Here is a 24277-nt window from a genome sequence, read left to right as displayed (position 1 = left end):
GAAATGAGCTGTAAAGGACCGGTTTCTTCCTCCAAACTTACAGTGAAGTGCCTGCCACCTAGTGGTCATTTGAGGAATTTCAAGTCATTGCATCTATTTTACATGAACATCAATCAGAATCAGAATCTGGTTTTATTGCCAAGTTCATTTACATATACAAGGAATGTGACTTAATGATTGGGTGCAAAACAAAAAACATGAAGATTAAAAATTGTGAATTTAAATAGAATAGGTCATACGATAAAAAATATAGAAGCAATTTAAATATATCAACACATTGTACTGCTATTTTCAAATGGTCCATTTAATATTTGTTTATCTCAGTTGCAGCCCTCAGCATCAAAACATTTTATGTGGGAGTATCACCAGATTTTTATTTTATTTTATCATCATTATTGTGTGTTTTAATTATATTTTTGCATGAACTGGTAAAGGCCTAATGTGACCGTCTATCCCAGGGGCAGACACGTATTCAAAACATGTCAGCACTTTCATGTGAAATTCTGCATATGAGCTACTTCTGAGCCCTGTCTAACAGATGCTTCTTGCTGTTCTTTAGGGACACGTCTGCAGCAGTGATAAGCCATTCTCCCAGCAGCAGCTACGACACATCGGTAGAGGCTCGGATCCAGAAGGAAGAAGAGGAGATCCTCATGGCCAACCGCCGCTGTCTGGACATGGAAAGCAGGTAAAGCACTCTCCACATCCATGCAGAGATGAGGTCCAGCTGCAGTCTGGAGGTGTAATATTCATTATTAGTTATTTCTTGGTGAGCCCTCTTTGACCCCAGAGAAGAAATTAACACAAAAGAGCTAGAATGTGCTTCAGAAGCTGTTGCTGTTCTTCAGACATTGATCTCTTTACCGTGTCCGTGTTGCTCAGATGATGCAGGATTACATCAGCACGACTGTTCACTGAAAGAGTAACCTGTCAGTCCAAGAGCAATACGGATCATTCACAATGTCCAATATCTGGATCACACTGGCTCATTATTCTTACAGTCAAAATACTTAAAATTTACAGATATTTTAACCTGAAACAAATAATGTTCAAGGCTTAAAATAACCTACAACTATGAAATATTCAAAACATTTTAAGTGATCGAGAGAGGGGTTATAAACTAAAGAAAAAAAGAATTTCAAAGCTTGAAATTGTGTCCAAACATAAATCAGTTTAAAATAATATATAAAAACATGTTTTTAACTAGGTACAGGGATGAAGAGGGGATTTTACAATCACCAGGTGTTTACAGGGGTTACTGTTGATTTAATTTGTTATGTAATATTTGTTTTTTCCTAGTTTATCTTCTTCTTTTTTTATAAGAAGATGTAATAATTTAATTTAATTGTAATAATGAAAAATTGTAGATATTTGATTTTGGGTATGCGGGTGTATGCATATATGTTTAGTTAATTTGAGTACATGTTTAAATTAATAAGGAAGTTTGTGAATTCAGATGTTTGACTTATGAACAATGTGTGGGATTAAATAAATTTGTACTTCTCACTCATTTTCAAATATGTAAACCAAGTCAAGACCTTTTCTTTTGCTTTATGTTTTTTCATTGTCCATAAATATTACTTATTATGTCTGTCTGCTTGTTTGCATAATCCTTTCTATATTTTCTTTCTTACATGTTCAAAGTAAATCAAATCAAAATCAAAATCAAAATCAAATCAAATCAAATCAAATCAAATCAAATCAAATCAAATCAGTATGGCTTCATACTGTCTTGTCTAGGTTTGGTTGTAAAAAGCCAGCGTAAACATGAAGCAGACCAGAGGTAAAACCTGACAATGTAAATGAGACCAGAACTAAACTAGATTATGAAAGCACTCGTGCAGCTCTCAGGATCTCCTTCTCATGCAGTAACTCTGCTCTCTTCTTTATTCCGGTCCTGATAAATCTTGATCTGTCTAATCCAGGATAAAGAACCTTCATGCCCAGATCATAGAGAAAGACGCTATGATCAAGGTGCTCCATCAGCGCTCCAGGAAGGAACCTATCAAGTCTGATGCACCGTCTGCCATGAGGCCCTCCAAGTCCCTGATGTCGATTTCCAATACTGGGTCTGGTGGATCAGGACTGCTCTCTCACAGCCTGGGCCTCAGCAGCTCGCCCATCACCGAAGAACGCAAGGACACCAGCTGGAAGGGCAGCCTGGGTAAGAACCAGCAGTCCTCTCAGAGTATTTTTCAAAATATGAGAACAGCAGGCGAACTGAGCCAGGCAGGGGGGGGTAGCAGGGGTCCCACAGACCCTTAAAAAGGGGGGAAAGGCATGGAGTTCAGTAATCTAAAACTACAGCATTAGTTGGTATTAAATGGACTTAAATGAATCCTTCCAAAGTCTTAAATATACTCAGATATTGGAAGTTAGATTTTATGAATCTTTTTTTTCTGACGTGCAGTAAAATCTCAAAATGCTTAGCAACATCTGACGTTATGATGGGAATTAAAATAGTGGAATCTCACATGCAGATTGAGGAACACAAAATCACCCAGAAAACCAGTCAGAAATCCCAGATATTTCCCACTTGGTAAACTGGATAGATAGTGTTATGATAGTAAAATATGTTCATTGTCTTTCATGTGTTCCACTTCAAAAAGGATTGTTGACCATTTAACATAGATCATCTAACTTTTGCTTCTTAAAAGTCCAAGTGGCATTAAAAAGTCTTTAAAAGTCTTAAGTCTACCTTGCCTTAAGCTGCAGAAACCCTGTTATGGTGTTACTGGTTTTAATGCTCCCTTCTCGTGTTCCTCCAGGAGTTCTGCTGGGTTCCGAGTTTCGCCCAGAGTCTCTCAGGACGGAGTCGATCTCCTCGTCCCCCTCACCAGTGCTTCCTTCCACCCCGATGACCGCAGGCCACTCAAAGACAGGCAGCAGGGACAGCTGCACGCAGACCGAGAAGGGTCAGAGTCAGGACACAAGCAAGCCTAGCACTCCAGCCCTGCAGAGCATGACGCTGCCTGCTCGCCTGTCCAGCCCCAGCCCCGTCTACATCCCCGACCGCATAGCAGGTCAGCTCACACCGTCTGTCAGGCCCACCTGGTATTAACATGCAATTTGGGTGATCACAAGCTGACACCCTTAAAATAGGTGTGAATGCATCCAATGTGTCCTCAATGCATCTTGAGATCCAATAAATCAGACCACATTCAGAAGTGTTAATAATTATAAGAATGATCCTTTAAAGAGAAATTACAGTAATGCCCTTTCAATAGTACATAGTTTTAGAGCGGGCTCCCCATGTATAGAGGCCATGTCCTTGACGCAGCATCCGTGGGTTTGACTCTGACCAGTGGCCCTCCACTGCATGTCATCCCTTTTTCTTTCTCTTCCTTTCACACTTAAGCTGTCCTATAAATATGTAAAAGCCAAAGAAACAAAAAGAAACAAAAAAAAAAATCTTGCAAATTGACTTTTTTGTAATTGTTGTGCCAAATATATAAATATAAGTGGCGTTCAGTGCAAGGCGTGATTAAAATGAACATAAACATCTATTTGATGGCATCTTCAAATCAAAGTTTAGTAGCGTTTCTTACAAATTTAACACATTTTGACCCAGAGGTCCAGAATCTTTACCTGCGCATGCTGCGACAAATCAGGACAAACAATATCAGAATTTAGCCACACAACATGTACTGTTATTGAGATAAATATGTTTTTTGCAATATAGATATTCGGTCTAGGTCATCCAGGTAGTACAAGCCTACCACCTGACATCTCCAAGAATATTTTTTTTACTGTAACTGACATGGGTGAAGCCACGTTTAGAGGTTAAAAAAAACAGACAGACTGGCTCATCAGAAATGCTGACTCATCATTTTCTCTTTGCTCTTTGTCAGATGTTCCAGTGTTCCACACCAGCACTCTGGAGCGGAGGCTCCCCGTCCAGTCACACCCACAGCAACAGGCCCCTCCCCCGGCCCCGCCCACCCAACAAGAAGTAGACAACGACATGGTGGAGATCCTCATCTGACCCCATGACCTCTGGAAAAAAAACGTAATCCAAACAAGTGATTGGGGGAGGCAGCGCAGTAAGATAAACAGAGCGACAGACATGTAAATCATCCCTGCTCGTCCTCCAAACCTGCAGCTGCAGTCTGTCTTTCACCAAGCTGAAGGAGAGTTATTATACACACATCATGCAGGTCAGAAAACAGCATGAACGGAGAAAAAACAACATCTGCACAGTTCCTCCTTGCCATAAAAATGTTTTAAAAAAATCCTACTTTTATCTTTGTCAGATCAGAAGGTTTGAAAGCGGAAAGCACGCCTATATTTATACAAAATGCAACCAATAGTCTGACAAGCTCTGTGATGGCAGCTGAAAGTAACCATCCAACCTTCCCACACAGAGAAAAAACGAATAAAAAGCCATACGTCAAAACATATCGAACCTTTATATCATTTTAGCAAATTTGTCATCTGATCTATCAGTCATTATTTTTCGTTCACAAACATTTCAAGTTGGATGCAAAATAGAGGAAGAAATGTTGAACACGTGCAGAAATTCAACACCCTTCAAAAAAAAAACCATTAGATCAAATACCAATATGGTAAAGAAGACACACCTGTTATTTTAAAATACATTTCCCTCTTTACTGATATGTGTGTCAGACATTTTCATCCTCTCATGTTTACATGTGCATCCATTCAAACACTTCCAGCCTGACTGGACTCTGTCATTGAATAACTCTTCATCATCATCTTAAGAAAAGCCAGCAATCAGAAGCAAAAAAGCAGAGGTGCTTTGCCCCTTCCTGTCTCATCTCAGCTTTAGCCATCCTCCTGAATGCATGTGTTAATATGAAGTGGTGACTGGAACTTCAAAATAGAAAAGTCCATTGCCTCATATTTATTTTTCCAACGCAGCTTTTCAACATGTCTTTTCCGCTCTCTTGTGTGCAGTGATGGATTCAACTTTGGCAACTGTTGTTTGAAGTTGAAGTGAAGTTTTTTAAGCAAGAGGTTAGACAAAAAAAAAAAAAAAAAATTTAGCCTTGAAGCATGCTCATAAAAGCTGAAACAGGTGATGCATTGATGTAAAAAAGTGGGCAAACTTGAGAGCCAAATTCTCCCAACACAGAGAGCACATACACCCATACATACACAAGTGTACTTTGAACTTTAAGGTGAAGGATTTCTCTCTTTGTCACTGCAGTGTGACTCGCTGTGGTTAGTGACTAAGGCTTTGTTTGTTTAAATGCACTATTGACCTGAGGGAGGGGTTTCATGGCCGAAACAGTAACTGTAGCACCGATGGCATTTCAGCACATTAAGGAACATTTGCAGAGCTTTTGCATGTCCATTTTTTCCTTTCCAAACATGCAAGCAAGTGATTCATGATGAACAGAACTGGCCTTTTCTACAAGAGTTTAGCTGTAAGAGGAGCTGCTTGTGACTCGGACTCGAGATGTGTAAACTCTCCTGCAGTGTTGGTGGAGGCTGGTTGGACCAAATGTATTGGCTACCTTTTTGTTGCATTTATTGCACTACTTATTTTGTAAGTGTGTTTCGTATATTACTTTTAAGACGTCTGACATTAGGTATTGTATTTATGTGAATGTGTTTTTTTTTCTAAACTGTAGTTAGAAATGGCACTTGGGTAATCCGAACGTATGTAAACTATAAAACCTTAACTATTGACATAGTGTATGTATGTACTGTAAAGTCATGTGTGAGAGGAGAGCTGAGCCTGTCAGCTGTGTTACATTTCCAGAGCTGTTCAATTAGTGAGTTGGGATGTTGCCTTATTTAGAGCAGACTCGTGCTGCTCAGTTGTTGGTGTAAAGTGACTGGCCTTTCAGTTGCCCTGCTTTGAACTGGCACAGTCTAGTGCCAGGTGACTAGTACCAGGGGTTTGGACATGTAATGTTTGCAGCATTTGTGGCATCTTGACTTCAGGCAGAGTAAAACCTTTTCCATTTTTGTTGTCCAGTTGACCTAATCCTTGACTTGGGGGAATGTCTTTATGTTTATACCCTCCTGGAACGTCATTGTGGTGTATGATATACAACAGTATTTCTGTGTGGTGCTAGTTAGTTAGTCCACTGTTCCAACTCAAGTTCGGTCAAAATAAACCTTTCATTCACAGAGTTAGATGTAAAAATATCTTTTTTTTTCCATTGACGTATAGAGGATACAGCATCTGATTCAGGCCTCTTCATTTCTATTGAAGTATCTCAGTATAGCACGAAAGCAAAGAAGTTCAACTGCAGCACATACAATTATCTGGATGAGCAGTACTGCTTCAGCACTGTGGGGGTCATAGAGAAGACGCACTGGAGACTTCCCCTGGCTGAGCCGGCTACTTCCGGTTTAGCACTCAGCTAACTTAAATTGGGATAAAATGATTTCATTTTGCTGCTCTTGTTGATTTTTCAAAAGTTGAACAATTGGAACAAATAGATCAAATCCCAAACGTGAAACATTTTGCTGGGGCTGTGATGCTTGAAAAAATTAAAAGACGTAGTTTTTGCTACATAAGTCTACAGGAAAAAACTTCTGGCACAGCATCATGTGACAAATGGAATTACACCGTTTGGCCAGTACAAAAATTGTTTTCACAGCCTGGCGCTCTTCCTGGGGGCCTGTATTATCTTCGCTATTTACAGTCACCATGTTTCTCAGCTTAGCTTCCTATTCCACCAGTAGAGACTGACCTCTGGTGGTGCCTGATGTGCACTACATACAGCACATCCCAATTACAGCATCTCTGTATGAGATAGAGAGAGGGAGCATTTGTCCTTTTGACAATGCTGAAAATAATACGTTGATATTTGTTAATATACCCTTGAATACTGTTCTACCACCGTAGCCTGGCAGTAAATACAATGATGTCATGCTCTCAATGACAACAAATAACAGAGGTGCAAAGGAAAATATACTTTGATGAACTCTACAAAAGTGAGACTGAAGTCATAGTCACCTGAAGTCAAAGTGCTGCATGGTTCTGTAAGCACGCAGTCCTTATTAATTCTGTCTGGACCATCCCAGGACTAGTACACCTGTGCAGGTTACGCGAGATCCAAACAGACTAACACCTTACCGTGTTTGTGTCATGAAGGGCATTCTTTTGTGGAAACACGGTGGCGACGTGCTGTGCCACTGTGGTGTTGGGCCTCAGCGATAAGAGGGGAGCGAGAGTCCAAACAGTTTTGCTGGCTGCCTGCGTGACCCCACTGGCTGGGGTTGCTCTCTGACAGCAGAGGTCTTAAAGTCACTCATTCATTTCACCTCCTATGCTTGGTCAACAAATGGAGGGGATTTATCTGTAAGAACGATGCACATCATGTCATAAAATTGACATACACACACTGTATTGTGAATATTTGAAATTTCAGGCACTTGTACTTCCATAGCTACCATCCATCTGAGTCACTAGAACTAAAACAAGCCATGAAAAGTATTTGCAAATTGCAGGCATCATTTAACTGACTTAAGGTTGGATTTGTTGTCATTTTGGATGTGAACATGAAATTTATGCAATAATCGACTTAGGTCTTCTCTTCCATTGTCCCGTCGAGTGTCATTTTGGGAAGTTATCAGGCTCGGACAATTTAGCATTGCTATGCATAGTGAAGTGTTGGTATCGACTGTGAATGTCTTCCATTAGATTACAGAGGTAGCCTCTCAGACCGCCATCTCCTGCTTTTGACCAAAGGTAATAGAATGGATTGCTACTCATCCCTATAAACAAAAACCTTTGGGAGAAGAAAAATTTCAAGAATGTTTGAAATAAGTGATATTTCGAGAGTCTTTCCATCATTTCAAAATATTGGCATGTTATGCTTTTTCAGTAATTTGTGGTTTAATGGAGTGTGCGTTTGATTTTTATGCTGGAAGCAGGTGTTGCTGGTTCAGCCTGTTGCAGGGTGGAGCAGCAATACAGCAAAAACTCCACTTTTAAATCAAGCCACATGTCCATGATAACCTGAGTTTGTTTGCAAAAACAATTTTTTTTTTGACTTATGTGGTGAAATATTACATTTCCAGCGAGGTTAACATAGTCACAATGAAGATGTCCACTGAAAACCAAAAATGTTGGACCAAAGACACTAAAAACAGTCAGCTAATTGATGTTATTGCAGAGAGTCTTTAGTATTATGTCACTAAAGGACTGTGTTTCATGAGAGGAACTAAATAAGGAATGCACTGATATGTTGTAACTTCATATACCTGACATTATTGAGGAACAAGGACTTGGACCACTACTCATCCTCAGCAGCCAAAATGAATGCCGTTATTTTTCTCCACTTCAGTAATCTACGACCCTTTTGCGTGTTTGAAATCATTTGAAAATCAATGGGCAGCACTTTGTATTTTGACTGAAAAATGATTATAGCTGCCAGCACATTTTGGTACACAATCCCATGTTAGTATTGGTGGATCCCTACAGAGTAAAGTTCCTGGTCAATGTAAAGATGTTATTCGTGGTTATTATGTGAAAGCCTTATGGAACTGAATGCAAAAAGCACAATGCCAGTGTTAATAATGACTCATTTTTGTCATCACCAGCACATTATAAAGTGCCCTTAATGCTGGTACTGCAAATATCTATCTGCTTGTTGTTGTGTTTTGGTGGGCTGAGCTGAAATCTTAAAGACAATGGACCCTGTGGGAACTGTGGAGCCTCAGGTGGGATCACTGAAGGTTTCTGATGGTAGACTGCGATAATGTTAGTTATTGGATTTTGGTTAGGGTTTGAATTTAACCACAAAAAAAGCAAACGGTAATTTACATTTCTGTCCCTGGAGAATGTTCTCATGTGACTGATATTTTGAAGGATGATCTTTATTACTCAGACCAGAATATTTCAAGATACAAAGATCCTTTCTTACTTGGTTACGTAAAATGAAGTGCCAAAAAGCAAAAGAATTTTCCACCGGAATCAGTTGAGTTCTGTCATTTTATCCAAATATAATATTGTCTAAAGTTGGAAATTAAAAATGTGGTCTCACAACTACAGTGTGAGGCTCTGTGAAAGATCATAGAATGAGCAGGGAAATATTTGATCTACAGTAGGTCTCAGTAGTAGGAGTTAAGTTAATTTATGCTTATAAAAAGACTTAATGGGTAACTTAAGTATTATTCAATCTGGACCCTATTTTCCCCTGTTTTTGTGTCTAAGTGTAACAACAGTTTTTGAAATTGGTCCAGTATTGAGCGAGACTTCTGCAGCCAGCAGCGGTGAAACAGGCTACGATTTCATTCCTATGCCTAACTTGCAACAGTGATTTCTGTCCATTGAAAGTGCTTGCTTTTGCCACTGACAGGCACAGATTGTTATTGTTAGTTACTGACAACATAATGGAAAGGACCCTGTAGCAAAATGAATTTCTTTTTTCTTTTTACTTATGCTGTCCTGTTTGTTTGTTAGGTGTAACTGAGTCTCACTCAAGGAGAATTCTCGTCCTTTCCATAATTTTGTCTAACACTTAAAATAACAATCTGAGTCTTTCAGTGGCAAAAACAACCATTTTCGATGGATGTAAATCGAAAGCCCCAAATGTCTGTTACGTGGCTGCTGGTTGCAGTGCTCTCTTAATATTGGAAAAATTTTAAAAATAGAAACAAGCATTTGACACGGTCAATGTATGTCCATTAAATGCCTGTTTTTGCCACTGACAGACTCAGAGTGTAATTCAAATTCACAACATTATGCAAAGAACTTTATTACACACAATAACAAAAAGACTGGATCAGCGAAAGAAAATCAATTAATTTCTCTGTAGGGTCCTCTCCGTAGGTTTGTCAGACACTAATAATAATGATGCGAGCCTGCCAGTGGAAAAAACAAACACTTTTAGTGGGTGAAAATTGATGGTTCCAAATGCTAGTTTCGAAACCGTCTGCTGCAGTGCTCCCTCTCAATACTGGACCAATTTAAAAATAGAAACAGGTATTTGGCACCCTCACTGTACGTCCACTAAAAGTACTTGTTTTTGCCACTGACAGGCTCAGAATGTTAATCTAATTTTCTGGTAACATTATGGAAAGTATGAGACTTTTCCTGGAGCCATACTTGGTTTCACATGATAACAAAGAAAGAGAATTAATTTCTCTGTCTTGGACTTTCTGTAATGTTGTCACTTATAATAACAATGTAAGCCTGTCAGTGGCAAAAACAAGCGCTCTTAGTTGACATTACATTGTAGCCTGTTTTGATGCAGTCAGGTGCAGCACTGTGTCTCAATACTGGCTCATTTTCAAAAATAGTTGTTGTTCAGGTAGTCACGTAGACAAAACAAAACATGGGAAAATAAGGTTGTTTGCCAAATCCGTCAATCAGTTTAGTGCCACTGGTGTATTTCCAGAAGGCACTTGGGAAAATTCTTGTTAGTGAGGACATGTTTTCGTTCTAAATGAGCTGCTCTCTGACAGATTGAATCAGGACTGCCATTTATTGTGCAGTGCCGGTATCGTCTCTGTCTCAGCCGCATTTATTTTCAAAGTGTGTGAAAGGTTTTTGGGCAAGAACTTTTTGTAACTGACATCATCCCACCTGAGAGCTCACCCCAAGCCTCGGTCCTGCCTCTGGCCTGCACCAAAGCACCCTACAGCTTCCAGTCCACCAAACACACACAAACAGGAGTAACTGCTTTCTGTGTAAGGAAATAAAACTTTGAAGCAGTCGTCTCCACTCCTATGCAGTCACTGCTACAAAATAAAGACAAATCATGTTACAAGCACCTCTACACCTGCCACAGTGTGTCTTATTTATCTTTACCAGGCACTTGTCATTAAATGTTTCTATTGTGGTACTTCAGTCTTTAAAAGCATTGTTGTCTGTTAGCATGTAGAGCTAATCATGAACTGTCTGTCACTGCACTGCCTGGATGTATAAACCAATTTCCCATAATGTGACAAATGCCTGGCAAAGAAGCGCTTGATTCAAACTGTTGTGAAGCTTCTGTGAAAGGACTGACCTTAAAAAACATATGAACTTCAAGCAGTTTGACTTGTTTACCAGCTGTAAAAATGACTATTGTAGTGATTCTCAATGTTTTTTCAGTCTGTTCATAAACATGCTGTTTCGTTTTGTCGTTGCTGTACAATCACAGTTCATGTAAAAGCAATTTTCTGATTAATCATCTGTTTAACATCATTCATCTCATACAGTTTCTTGTATTATGGTATGAAGTCATTTAGTTTTCTTTCTGTATATCTTTTCTGACAAACTCCCAAATAACCAGTCATAAATGTTAGTATTCATTTAATTCTTTTGTTAAATAAATTAATGCTGAGACTTAAAGGTTTTCTGGTGTTCAGTTTTGTCTGCATTAACCCACTTACAGCTCAGTGCGCATTGATCAACATGTTACACATACTGTTGGGATAAACTAATGACTAACATTAAATATATGGTGTTAACAACAGTAATTATTTTTTATCTAATAGAAACATGTAAATGTATTATCAAAGATTCACCATCCTTACCTTAAAAGGCCTGTTTAACCATCTGGTAAAACAGGGTTTTAGACAGTAAAAAAAAAAAAAATCACGCTTACAAAATTATTTAAGCATTCAGATACCAAATGAAATTAAATGTATCATTTTAAAACAGTGAATGACCAGTTATTTCTTAGCAAATATTTAATTCTGATGACATAAGCCTAGCTTCACTACTTTTTACCATAAAAAGCCAAATAAACTATTTAGCATTAGACAACATTAAAAAAAAAAAAAAAAAAAAAAAAAATCAGTGCGTACATGAGATGGATTTTCTGGACTGATTTTCAGTTCTGTCTCCCCAAAGACATTTTCGCAAGAGCATTCCACTCAAAGAACATGATTTGTTAATATCTATTATATATTTTTTTTTAATCCAAATTTTTGTGAATAGTATATAATTAATTTGGTCATTATTTTACATTCATTTTACATTCAAGAACTTGCCCTCCTATCTGAAAATCAGAAACATATCTTTAAACAACATAAAACTTAAAATATGTAATAAAAAACTAACCTTAACTATTAATTCATGCCAATCTTAAGACTTTATGATTTAATAGGTAACCCCTGTGTGTCTGTGTGTGTGTGTGTGTGTGTGTGTGTGGTGTGTGTGTGTGTGTGTCTTCATCATACTTGTGTACAGTTTATTTTATTTTATTTTATTTTATTTTATTTTATTTTATTTTATTTTATTTTATTTTATTTTTTTATTTTATTTTGTTGTCTGTCTGGTTTGTACCTACACGTCTCATTAATATCATTTGTAAATTTTGATTATTACTTGTCACTTTATCCGCTGCATGTACTTTTTTCAAAACTTGATAAAATGTAAAAAAAAAAAAAAAAGAAAGAATAAAAAGAATAAAAGAAAAGAAAAACGAAAAAAGATTAGTGAACGTTGTGCTGATATATATTTTGGACTATGAAACTGTCACAATCCAGTAGGTGGCGGTAATATGAGAACACATTGATGCCAACAACCATGGAAGTCTACAGAAGAAGATTTGTCGCGATGACGCTTTTATTCTGAAGGACGCTCTTAATCTGAAGGATACTGACCGGAAAGCTTGGAAGTACAGAAATAACCGGCTGAGAAGTGGAGCAATGTTAGCGCAGCAAACTCTCCCAGCTAGTTTGACCCAGTGACCCAGTCTTATTAAGGTTTGTCACTACTTATTGAGTCATTTAGCCTCTTATTTAGTTCGAAACATATTTATACTTGTTAGCGTTACTTGCTTGTGTTGTGTCATGAGACATAAAGTTTGACCTCCTGTTAGCTAGCGACCGCAACAGGTTGCTGCTAAACACCGTCAGATAAATTAGCTAAAATTATCGGCTAAGTTGTGTAGCATCAACTGCTACTCTGCAGGTAAACGAAGGTGTTGCGGGAATTAGAACAGCGTCACAGGACTTAGCTTTATTCAGCGAAAACGACAACGTGTGTTACGAAAGTAAGAAAAGTTAAAGAGAAGTTTAACAGTTATACTTGTTTTTTTACAGACATGTCGTGTATAAGTTGTGCTTTTTGGTGGTATATAAGAAATGTTTCCGGTCATGTTTAACAAAGTTTATTTTAAAAACCCCCTCAAATTCAGATACGTCATTTGATGGAAATGTTCAGTTTTAAATTTCTTGGCCTTATCGAGGGATCGTGTGATACATATTTACTGCACAAAGAGCTGTCTGTGGATTTATAACTACATCCTAAATGTGTAAAGTCGTGTCAGTCCCTTTTTTATGGTCCCTCAGACTCTTGAATGTGTGTTAAACAGTTGATTGAACTGTGTTTACAACCAGACTAATCTTCCTCCCTGTCCAATCCTATTTATTTCAACACAGGAGATGAGATGCTTGAATCAACATTCACAGAGTTACTTATGTAATGTGCTTTGGGAATCTTTTTTGTGTCTGAACCTTTTGAAACCTGAGCAAATTGGCTTTCAAAAACAATGAAGGAAATCAGTCTACAAAGACAGAAGAAATGACTCCAAAATGAGCAAGAAAGTAGTAAGGAGTACAGAAAATTACTTGAAAATTAGTACAAACAAAACAAAACACAGACAAAACAAACATAAAAACAAAGTAAAAGAAGTGCTTAAAATGTTAATATTGTGTTAATTATCATTTTGAGCATTTTTGTAATTATGATTATTAAAAATATAGTTATTCTCTAGCTTGTTTTTCCCCTAGCTTTAAAAAACTAATTTTCTAAATATATAAATTATTAATATTAATAATAATGATAATAAATATTGTAATTATTATATATTAAAATGTTTTAAAAATGGGAAAAAAAGAAATAAAAACAAGAAGGAAATGACCTGGAAAATGAGCTTTAAAAAAACCTCTAATATTTCTATAACATGCTTTTAAATATGTAATCATAATAATTATAAATATAGTTTGGAGAAAATAGCACCAATTTGCTCAGAGTTTAAATGTTTAATATACTTTTGAATGGTGTCTAAAAGCAGCACAAAAAAGTGAGGTATTACACGTTGCAAAGGGTAAAAGGGGAACAACATCTTTTTCAAAGTTCATGTATGTTATTCCTACAGTCTAAGACAACCCAAAAATAATTATTAACATGGACAGCTCTCTCCCAGCTCTAAAAACTAGAGTGATAAAACTCTGACTTTTAATATCATCAAGTATAAAGTCTGTATCAGCTCGATTAACCCTTCGTAACTTGAGCAGATTGGCTTGATTTCTCGCAGAAACATGGGAAGAAGGCAATGAGCAACGAAAGAAGAAATGACCCAAATATTAGCAAGACATTAGTAGAAAGTACAGGAAAATTACCTCAAATTTTTTAAGGGAAAAAAAGAAGGAGGAAACGAAGTAAAAAAACAAACAAAAAAAAAACCACAGCAAACAAGATTAGAATAATTATATAATATATTTTTTTTTTTTAAAAAAGTAATTATTACATTTTAAATATATTTTACTTAGCTTTTTTCTTTTTTTCCCCAAGGCACTTTCCATATATATTTTTAAAAAAATCATTTTGTGGAGCATTTTAAGTTTCTCATTGCCTTTTCCCCCATGTTTTTGAAAGAAATCTTCCAAATTTACTGAGGATTCATAGGTTTAAATACTTGTGCAAAGCGTCTGAAAGAAGAAAATGAATGTTGCTCCAGGTTTCAAAGAGTTAATCTGTTTATGATCGGGGTTTTGGAGTATCCTGTTTATCCTGAGTACTCTGAAAGACGCTGGGATGTATACAGAGATGATGAATAACCTGATTTCTCGCACCACATCCTGAATATGATCATCACCAGGATAAGCCCCTTGAACATGTTATTCATTCACATGTAACCGCACTAAATTAATGCAATGAAAAGTGAAAGATGTTCTAGATACTGAGAGCGCCTAGGGGAATGAGGGTACATTTTCTGTTTCATAACAGGGAACACTACAGTATAAACAAGCTAATTTAGGTATAAAAAAGAAAACAGACATTCTGTGTGTCCATAAAATCCGGCTCGCTTTCATTGTCTTTGGAAGAGGTCCAGACTTAATTTGATGACGTCACAAGTTTGTGACTTTCTTCTCTGTTTTCTGGCGTTAAGAGAGAGTAGCTCTGGTGGAATAACATACTGTAATTTTAAATTTAGATGGTGTTCTCCTGATGCTCCTTGTTCATTTACTAAAAGCACATGTAAACAACATAAAACTCACATGAGGGAGATACTTTTCCATGTAAGTGAAAAATATTTAATATTTCCTGAAAAGCTAATAAAAATTTTATTTTGCACAGGTGTTTCACATGATGATGGCATTCACTATGTACCCAAGCGAGATGTCCCAGGTCCCTGGTCGTGATCCAGTGCTCATAGAGACCATCAACAAAAACATGCGTGTCCCAGAACGCCTGAGTGTTAGTCCAGGGCCGCAGTGGCGGGAGGAGGAGGGAGAGGAGGCGAAAAGGAGGACAGAGGAGCCCCCACCTGCTTACACCATGCAGGTCCCTGACAGGCTGACGTATACAGGTAGATTCTTAATTCTCTCAATATTTTGAAAGTGGTGTGCAGAGCAGGGTTTCCACTCCATGTGTCCTGGAAGATATTAATGTCCTGGGCAAATAGGAGAATTTTTGGCTCCAGATATATATTGTCTCTGTATATATTGTTTTTTGAGCTTAAAAAATGAAAACATGTGGCCACATAAGGACTGACATCATCAGTGTATGTAAATTTATTATATAATACATTTTTTTTGAAAAGTTGGCTACTCTTGATTATACATTATATTCCAAATAAAATATGTTTTGCCAAGACACTCACGGGCATAATCCTGCTATTTTTGTTTAAAAAATGACCAATAAATCTACCTTCTACCTACTTTTACCTTCTATTTTAAGATATTTGAGATACATATTACAAAGAATTTCCTTCAGCTGGCATTGTGTCCAACATCAGACGCTCCCTGTCCACACTAAATCCACTAAATATGAACTTTTGTTGAGTCATGTAAACACACCATGTACCTGTCAGCTGTGTGCTTGACCTCAGACTGAACATTGCCTGAAAATCAGCAGTGGGGGATTATAAAATGTTATCAGATTATCGGTTTTTAAATTATGTTACCGAAAAAAAATCTATGTTTTTCATTTTAATTTTTAAAAATATTTTCTTAAGATAATTTTCTTGTTTGTTTATGTTCACGTTTATGTTTCTTTTTTTGTTTCCTATTATCAGGTCAATTTTCTTGTCATTTTTTACTATTTTTTTGCTGATTTTTGTCTATTTCTTGTGGAGATACTCATTGCCTTCTTCCTATGTTTTTGAAACAAATCCAGCAAATTTGCTCAGGTTTCAAAGGGTTAACATGAAAATAGACACATCTTGTGCTTTAACGTAACATTATGAAGTAAATGTTGATTATAGAATGGAATAGCTGTAGAGTAATGACACAATTTGCGTTCAGATTGGTTCCCCTCAAGCCTCGCTTAAACTATGCGATGCTACCTTCCACCTGGTACAATGTCCCAGGAAAACAAAGCCTCGATTCACATTTACAATACAAAGAAAATGCATCAACCATTGCACAACCAAAACAGGAAGAGGATAGCACTTTTGTATTCACCTGGCGCTCTCGGTAGCTACCTCCAGTTACCAAAGAGTACCAGTGTAAGTTTATTGCAGTTTCCATCCCCAGCAGTGGTGGAACAACCAGTTTGCTAACTGAAAAGGTGACAATATATCAATGTTTTATTTGTTTCTTAAACTTGTCTATTATTGTGTCACCCACAGAAGCACCTGATATGAACCCCAGACCTCTATTCACTCAGTCCAAACCAACTATCTGCGGCCCCCTGGGTGTGGAGCCGTGCTGGGAGGGTCCCTCTGGAGAGGTCTTCTACAGAGATGTGCTACAGGTAGCTATGCATGAATATCAACTTTTTACTCACCTTTACATATGAGTTTTTGTGTAATGATTCCAGGTTAAGGAGTTTTCACATTGAGTTAGGCAAATGCAAAATGAAAATGTAAGTCTTTATTTCAACAAAATTAATTTGTTTAGTGAAAAAGGGGAATGGCTGCATTTACAGTATAAAGTGCTTTTATCCAGAGCACATCACAATTCGCCTCTCATTCACACAGTCACACGCTCTCTAATGGCAGCGAGCTAACGTTCAAGGTGCTAGCCAACCTTTTTGGTGCGTTTCCACCAGCAGGTCGGTTTGGTTCAGTTCAGTTCTGTTCACATTTTTTAGTATTTTTCATTGTGAAAAGTTGTGGGTGGTACCTATGGTACCTTTTGAACCATCCCCATTTTTGGTCACCCCTCTGTCAGGGGTACATATGACACTGATCCGGTACTAAAAGCTGGAGCTAGAAACACTGCAGTCCGTTTATTGGTCAGTAGAGAATCAGTACTCTTTAACCACTGTTCAAACCTTGACAAGTTTTTCATACATTAGTTACCAATAACAAAATAAAAGGATGTTTTGCAGCAGCTGTAGACTGTGATAAAAAACTAATTTAAATCACTGTGTCTACTGCCGGCAATTTTTAAGGTGGAGCATTTATTTGTGATGTTACTCAATTCATAAGTTGACAACACGAGTCCTTCAACACACCCTCAATTTCAATTAGACAAGTCTGACCACTTTATATGTTTTTATTGTCTTTTTCGGATGACATACACTTTTAGTAATGAGTGGATCTTTAAGCTTTTAACAAATGTATATGAATTGAACAGACTGGGTGAACTGCAACGAACTTGCAAAAAAACTTGTCAGAACAAAGAGTCAGTGCATGAACCCGCTTTTTATAAACATCCCATCGAGAGAAACTCTCACTTCAGCCTGCTCTTTTTTGTTCTAAAAATGCTGCCATGCAGCCCCGTTCTGTGGATAATAAACGGGTGCAGACTTCACTCTGTATCACTGGTGAACAAGGAAATACAGCAAGTGCTGCTAGACTGAGCAGTGAGAGACAACAACCCTGCCCATGTAATAATACTGTCTGCAGTGGAAAGGCATTTCTAGGGTCTCGGTACCCGTTTGAAGGGGTTACTTTTGTGTCCAAAGGTACTATACTGAAAGCTTTAGATGGAAACGCAGCTTTTGATTACAACCATATCTGAGCTATGTCTACAATCTACTGATATGTCTCTTCCTGTACAACAGAGTCCCATACGGAGATCTTACAGTGACCAAAGCTTCGGCAGGACGCCACCTGGCACGCCGACCCAGCTGAAACAGGCACTGGCAGTGCCCAGACACCCATCCAGCTCGTGAGTACTCTGAGCTTACACATGCACTTTGTATCAGCAGTAGTCCATGGTACCAAGAATTTTATGATTTTTTGATTTTATTTTTTTTTTACTTTAGATAACATTATTGTTGTGACTATGCAAGAAAAGAACTGCATGCACTCTCTAATTCATAGACTGTGTAGATGTCAGCTGTGAGTTTATTGAAATGAGGCTGCTCGAGCGATTAGACGCCAGTAGACCTGCTCAGACCCCCAAAGCTTTTTTTCTAATTTTTGTATGTACTTACTGATTTTTGACTGGTAATACACTTTGTATCATGTTGGTGAATCTCAGCTTTACCACCACCAATCTCAATTTTAATCACGTATCAAAGTTCTGGTTTTAGAACAAATTTTTTTTTTTGCTATGTATGCATTACTAATGCAACTCAAATTGCATTAGTAATAAGCAACATGATAGGATGGTAAATATACGGTATATCGTGCTTTTAAACTTACTAGTGGAACAACTATTGTCATACTGGTCATTTGTAATTTACTTCCGAGCCAATGCGACCGGTGTTGGCAACATGCAACAGCGCATGTTTGTTTACTTTTTGGGGTGATGTGAGGAGATGACAGAGTTAGACTGTTAAAAAAGAGTAAAATCGCACCAATATGGCAACATTTCAGATTTTGAGCTGACAAAAAGCTGTCCTAACTGGCTGCAAGTGCTGTTGTGAGCTGAACTTTTATTGGATGCTGTGTTTATTCCTGTCGCTGGCTTTGAAAACGCCATAGTGGAAGAGGACCTGTTGATTCACAAAGTTGAAATGAGGAATCAGTACATAAAACCTACTTTTTCACTACAAAAATCTAAACACGATGTTTGCTGGCTGGAGGGGGATTGCCAGGTAGCTGAAAGTTTCTGCTGAGGTGAATTTCCATCGCCTGATTGTTATCCTGTATGTAATTTCAACGAAATCTCACAATATAAATGTGTGTTTTCTGATTTAAAAAGTAAGATTAAAACAGGGAAGAGAGCAAGTAGGTGACTCACCAATCTTTAAGTGTTTATGTCTCCAGTCTGATCTCAAGAGCACAGCTGATAGCTACTTAGTTCGTTTACATGATGAGACAGAAGTGCATTTTTGGTAAAGTCAGCGTGGACATAGAGCTCCAGTCTTTTGCGGTGCTATGTGATAGTTAGACACTCGCTTTCTGTTGGACCACAGCGTTATTATGTCCCACTCAGGATTGACTGCTGAATCATGTGGGGCATCTAGTAAAATTCAGTAAATTCCAGTCCAGTGTTTGGCTTAACGCTGAGGGAGCGTTTGATGCACGTAACGCACTTTTCATTTTTCGTTTTTGTTTTGTTTTGCTTGTTTATTTCTTTCATTTTAATTTTGGCTGTGTTCATGCATATGGCTACATTTTGGCAAGATTGTGTATTTTTTTTTAATCTTGGAATATCCAGCTCAGCCCCTACAGTAAGTCCAAAACACCCCGTGCAAACAAAATTGTTACAATCATGCTGTTAAGTGCAAAAAATGAACCACTGAAACTTCAGTTATTTATCCCACAGCCAAAGCATAAAAACATACACTGTATTATTCCTGGATATCATTCTGGGCTTTTGCATTGGAATTTGTTTTTTTTGCTATTTTCCAGCTGATCATGTCTTTTTTTTAAAAAACATATTTGGCATATGGAGAAAATGCTTTTTTCCACTAGATTCACTGTCACATTCAATGTTGCCTTAAATCATTGACATATCCCAGGCTGTGATTATTATATTTAATATATTTTATTTTTTTTAGTTTTCTTTAATCTAAAAACATAATGGCATCATGACAAAAACCTGGCATTTAAAGGATTAAAGTTCTGGAAATAAATTATATAATTTAATGATAATTTAAAAAAAAAAACTGAAAGTAGAAAATCTCATCAATGTAAAATATTTTTTAAAGCTTGATTTTGAAAAAGCGCATTTTGTAAACAGAGCAATATGAGTGTGTGTAATTTTGAAGCAGGCCCTAAGGGTTAATATCAAATCGGTCTGAATTTTTTTCACACCAGCCCAACCCTAGTTCAAATGATACCCAGCCCTAACTGGGAGCAGAAATGTGTTGAAGGGGTCAATTCTGAAACTGAAAGTCATCAAATAAAGGGACTGAAAAACAGGTTTAGTGTGTGTCCTCCTTCATGTCTTTGGCTGTGTTTTGGATCATCTACACTTTGTCTTAAATTTCAAAACTCATTTTGAACTCTGAAGCAGCTGCAACGGCTGATGGGCAACAGTCTTTTGTCCTGTAAGATATTTGCTGATACCTCCCTAATAGTGATTTTCGCCCCTTTTCTCTGTTTCCCAATTTCAACCCTCTCCTTTCTATTGCTTTCTCCACCTTTCCTTTTACTTCCCTCTTCCTCTTTTCCATCCTGCCCCTCCACCCTCTGATCCCTCCCTACTCTTATTCTGTCCCTTGTCTCTTGTCTTTAACGTCATCCTCTGGTGTTATCTCCCTGCTCTCCCCCTCTCCGCCTCACCTCACTTCTGCGTGCCGGCTGTAGTCGAGGTTCACGCCGTCCACTCCAGCAGGCCTCCTCTCCTTCTCCTCCCACGCAGGCCACTGACCCTCAGGCCCAGGCTCTCCCTGCCACCCCCCTCAGCCTCCTGTCTCCTCAGTCCATGCTGCAGACGGCCAAGCAGCTGGGCCTCAAGGCCTCACAGCGCCTCCTGCAGACAGTCAGCCAGAAATACAGGTCTGACTTCAGTGAGACCCTCACTTTTGTTGCTAAATTATCGCATGAGACCGTTCTTTTCATTTTTATGGGAAAAAAAAAGTTAGGGATTTTTTTTTTCTTTTTACAAATTCTGAAGCAATTTTCCTGCACTTTGTACTAATTTCTTGCTAATTTTTGAGTCATTTCTTCCTCCGTCACACATTACCCTCTTCCCAAGTTTTTGACAGAAATCCAGCCAAATGGCCAAATTATCAAAGGGTTAAGTGCTACAGGGCTGTGCTGGTTAAAATAGAAAAGCTTGCTCAAATTGAATAATTCTCAGAAGTGTATCAATTATAGGTCTGGGTCTGACCTTGGGACTGAAGGGGATGGCATGATATCAAAGGGGACGCATTTTGGTCATTTTGGTGACAAGGAGGATGACGTCTCCCCTCAAATTTCCTCCTGCATATAGGAAAACACTAACACTCTTATTGAATCATTTAAAGCTTGTTTAGAAAAATACATCGTTCAGCCCTGCTCGGTGGTGTCAACTGACGTTTGTAGAGGATACATTTTGTGAGCCCGCCTGCTATATTAACCCATTACTGCTTCAACGACTGCTGCGTCTTCACTCGATGCCGCTAGTTTTCGGCCTTGCTCACTGCTTTGCTCTCGGCTAACATCGCTCCTCGCTATAGCCGCTAAATCTGTGCATGGTTCCAGCTGGTTTACATGTTGTCGGAAACCCAGAGGAAGGCTGCAGTGTCTCTTTCTCTCTCCTACTGGAGTAAAGATTTCCCAGCCAAGAGAGGCCGCCGCCAGCAAGAGTTGCGACTGAAGTCCCTGCTTCGGCACACGTGGAGCACAGCAGCAAAAGGTGACTGAAAGGAAATGTTTGTCCAAACTAACCTCGCGTTTGTGCCAGAATGTATTCAACCAAACTCTTGGAAAATCAAGTTTTTCTCTTCATTTTTGGAGTGACCTCTGCACTGCAGCTTTAACATCTGCTGGGTGATGTTGGTGTGAAATCTTGGTGGAAAGTTCTTGTCTTGCCATAACTTGTTGACTCTATGACAAGTGCATCCACTCGTAACATCTGCTGTAAAACAAGTGTATTTAAGTAGAGTAACACCGTAACAGCCAGCAGAGATGAGGGATTTATTAAAGGTGACATGTTACGCAAAATGCTCTTTGATTTGTGTATTTTCAAACTAACACCTGGATCTACGTCAGTTTCTTGTGCTGCTTTCAGATGTCTTTCACAAGTATTTAAACCTCACGTCAGATTTTTTTTTTTAGCACTTTCTTGAGGTCTTTCTTTTTTTAACTTAAACGTTTTTCTTTCTTAACTTAAGTTTCTATTATCAGTTAATTTTCTTGTAACTTTTTACTAATGTTTTGCTAATTTGGGGGTAATTTGTTAAGTTGCTGAAGTAAAATCAAAACTTTGGCCTGGTTTGTTTGTTCGTTTGTTCGTCCCTTCTTACTTTCTTCCTTTCTTTCTTTCGTTGGGTCGTTCGTTTGTCCGTTCTTTCTTTCTTTCTTTCTTTCTCTGTGTCTCATTCATTCCTCCCTCTCTCCCTGTGTGTGTTCAGGACGATGGAGAACTGGAGTCCAGAGGAAGAGGGAGGAGCTGCGGTTGAGTTTATTATCCTCAGGAGACAGGTAGGCTGTCAAAAAGCCTGTGGGCTCCTTTTTTCTTTCTTTTTTTTTGCTGTATTTGTTCACTGTCACGTCTCCTGTCTCTGTCTCCCTGTCTGTCACGCCGTCTGGCTGTCTCCATCTGTCTCCGTATTTTTAACCATGTAGGTGATGAAGATGAGTCGCCGGCTGGCAGCACTTGAGCGGCACAACACTGAGCGGAGGAACACTGAAGTCGTCCTGTTCTCGCTGCTCTTCTCCGCCTGCCTGCTCAACGTGTGGCTGTGGATCCGCAGATAACACACACTCTGACACACACACACACACACACACACACACACACACACACACACACACACACACACGTACACTGGTTTGACTCAGTGGAAGGAAGGACATTTTACTGGGATGTCAGCAGCTGTTAAAGATTTTTTTTTAGCTGTATAAAGTATGAACCGTGAACATCCGACTTTAGTGTTTGTTTACTGTTTACCTTTGAACCCTGTGCACATTATACCGCTCTACCACCAAAATTAGCGCATGCATGCAGGTTTTATAAACATGGGTAAAACCGCTAAGTATTGCAACAGATTGAATTCCCACTGCCAGTGAACACACCGCTGCAGCACACGAGTCTGCCTGTCTGTCAGCTTATGTGTGTGTGTGTGTGTGCGTGTGTGTTGTCTTGCTGGTGTGTCTGTGCGACATCACAGACAGTCAGGGAAACATGTAAACAGCAGATAGCAGCGGACCAGAGGTCTTTGAAAACTTTTCAGCGGTTTCTTCTCAAAATATATCTTTTGCTTATTCAGTCTATCTTTCAAACTTAGGACGAGACAGAAGAATAAGTGACGGGGCATCATTGCATTTTGCCGGTTAAGAAGCTGAAATGACCGCAGTCACCCGCTTGTTGTATAGTTTTTTTAGGTTTCATTGGGCGAGAGGTGGCCTGACACTGACCTCATGAAGAAGTATCACTTTCACTTGATGACTTCATGTATTTAGACAGTGTAATGACTGTCAGAGCTAATAACACATTGAAAGGTAGAAAGAAGGAAGGTAGAAGGTAGATTTAAATGCACTGTACTCACAGATACACACTTTGGAAGGTAAATGTAAACTCAAGTATAGTCTTTGTTGTTATTTTGCTGTGTGAACAGTGTGGTGTAGGAGTGATAATACAGTTTATAATGTTGATTTCACTGTTTTCCTCAGGAACAGTCCAAACAGTTTTATTTGTCCAAATGTAAAAAAACATGAAGAGCAGTGAATAATTCAACACCTGGAGGTAATAATTTGAGGCTGGTGTGTTTTTTTGTCTGCAGTGCACGTTTTAATTGGTTAGGATGAAGCTTTTGTGTGAGAGTTTTGGCCCAAACAGTCAAGATGCCGGAGACATTATGTTCTTTGTTTGTTCATCCGATCCTCATGAACGCAGTTTTTCAGTAACCCCGCGAGGGAATCTCTTCAAACGTCCACTTCAACACAACAAAAAACTGATTAGAATTTGGTGGGTCAAGATCAGTGTGACCTTGTGTCCCATTCTTGTGAATGTCACTTTTTAAAAAAAAAAAAAAAAAATCAAATTCAAATTTAAATGCTGTGACCGAAATAATTTATATGGTATTTATGACAAATTTCACCTTTTATTTATATAAACTGCAACTTGACTGGTTGACTACATCATACAACAGCTCCGTTTGTCTTTAGTTTACATGATTACTCATCGTGTTCACCCA

The 24277-nt window shown here is 38.4% G+C and overlaps 2 protein-coding genes across 2 annotated transcripts in view; both read left to right on the top strand.

Moving 5' to 3' along the window:
• The window catches only part of amot (angiomotin), a 37942-nt gene extending 26679 nt beyond the window's left edge, over positions 1-11263 (top strand). The window contains 4 exon segments of the mRNA XM_042500031.1: positions 560-688; positions 1926-2164; positions 2769-3023; positions 3852-11263. Of these exon segments, the coding sequence (XP_042355965.1) occupies positions 560-688; positions 1926-2164; positions 2769-3023; positions 3852-3985 (757 nt within the window). The 3' untranslated portion in view covers positions 3986-11263.
• A 1254-nt stretch (positions 11264-12517) lies between these two features.
• On the top strand, positions 12518-23000 carry LOC121953089 (mitochondrial fission factor). Its single transcript, XM_042500032.1, has 8 exons — positions 12518-12624; positions 15224-15455; positions 16719-16843; positions 18101-18207; positions 20742-20933; positions 21691-21774; positions 22493-22562; positions 22707-23000. Exons 2-8 carry the CDS (start codon positions 15233-15235, stop codon positions 22836-22838), a joined length of 933 nt encoding a protein of 310 aa, XP_042355966.1. The 5' UTR covers positions 12518-12624; positions 15224-15232; the 3' UTR covers positions 22839-23000.
• The last annotated feature ends 1277 nt before the right edge of the window (positions 23001-24277 follow it).

Source organism: Plectropomus leopardus, chromosome 13, assembly GCF_008729295.1.
Source record: "Plectropomus leopardus isolate mb chromosome 13, YSFRI_Pleo_2.0, whole genome shotgun sequence".
In the NCBI taxonomy this organism is placed as follows: domain Eukaryota; kingdom Metazoa; phylum Chordata; class Actinopteri; order Perciformes; family Serranidae; genus Plectropomus; species Plectropomus leopardus.
The sequence above is the reverse complement of the archived record's forward strand: the minus strand, read 5'-3'. Positions and strand labels throughout refer to the sequence as shown.

Bases quoted from the DNA above. Each gene is read 5' to 3' on its own strand.
- LOC121953089 (XM_042500032.1), top strand. From the start codon at position 15,233: ATGATGATGGCATTCACTATGTACCCAAGCGAGATGTCCCAGGTCCCT. The intron at 16,844-18,100 runs GTAGCTATGCAT...CCTGTACAACAG, and splicing joins TCTACAGAGATGTGCTACAG to AGTCCCATACGGAGATCTTA. The intron at 18,208-20,741 runs GTGAGTACTCTG...TGCCGGCTGTAG, and splicing joins CCCAGACACCCATCCAGCTC to TCGAGGTTCACGCCGTCCAC.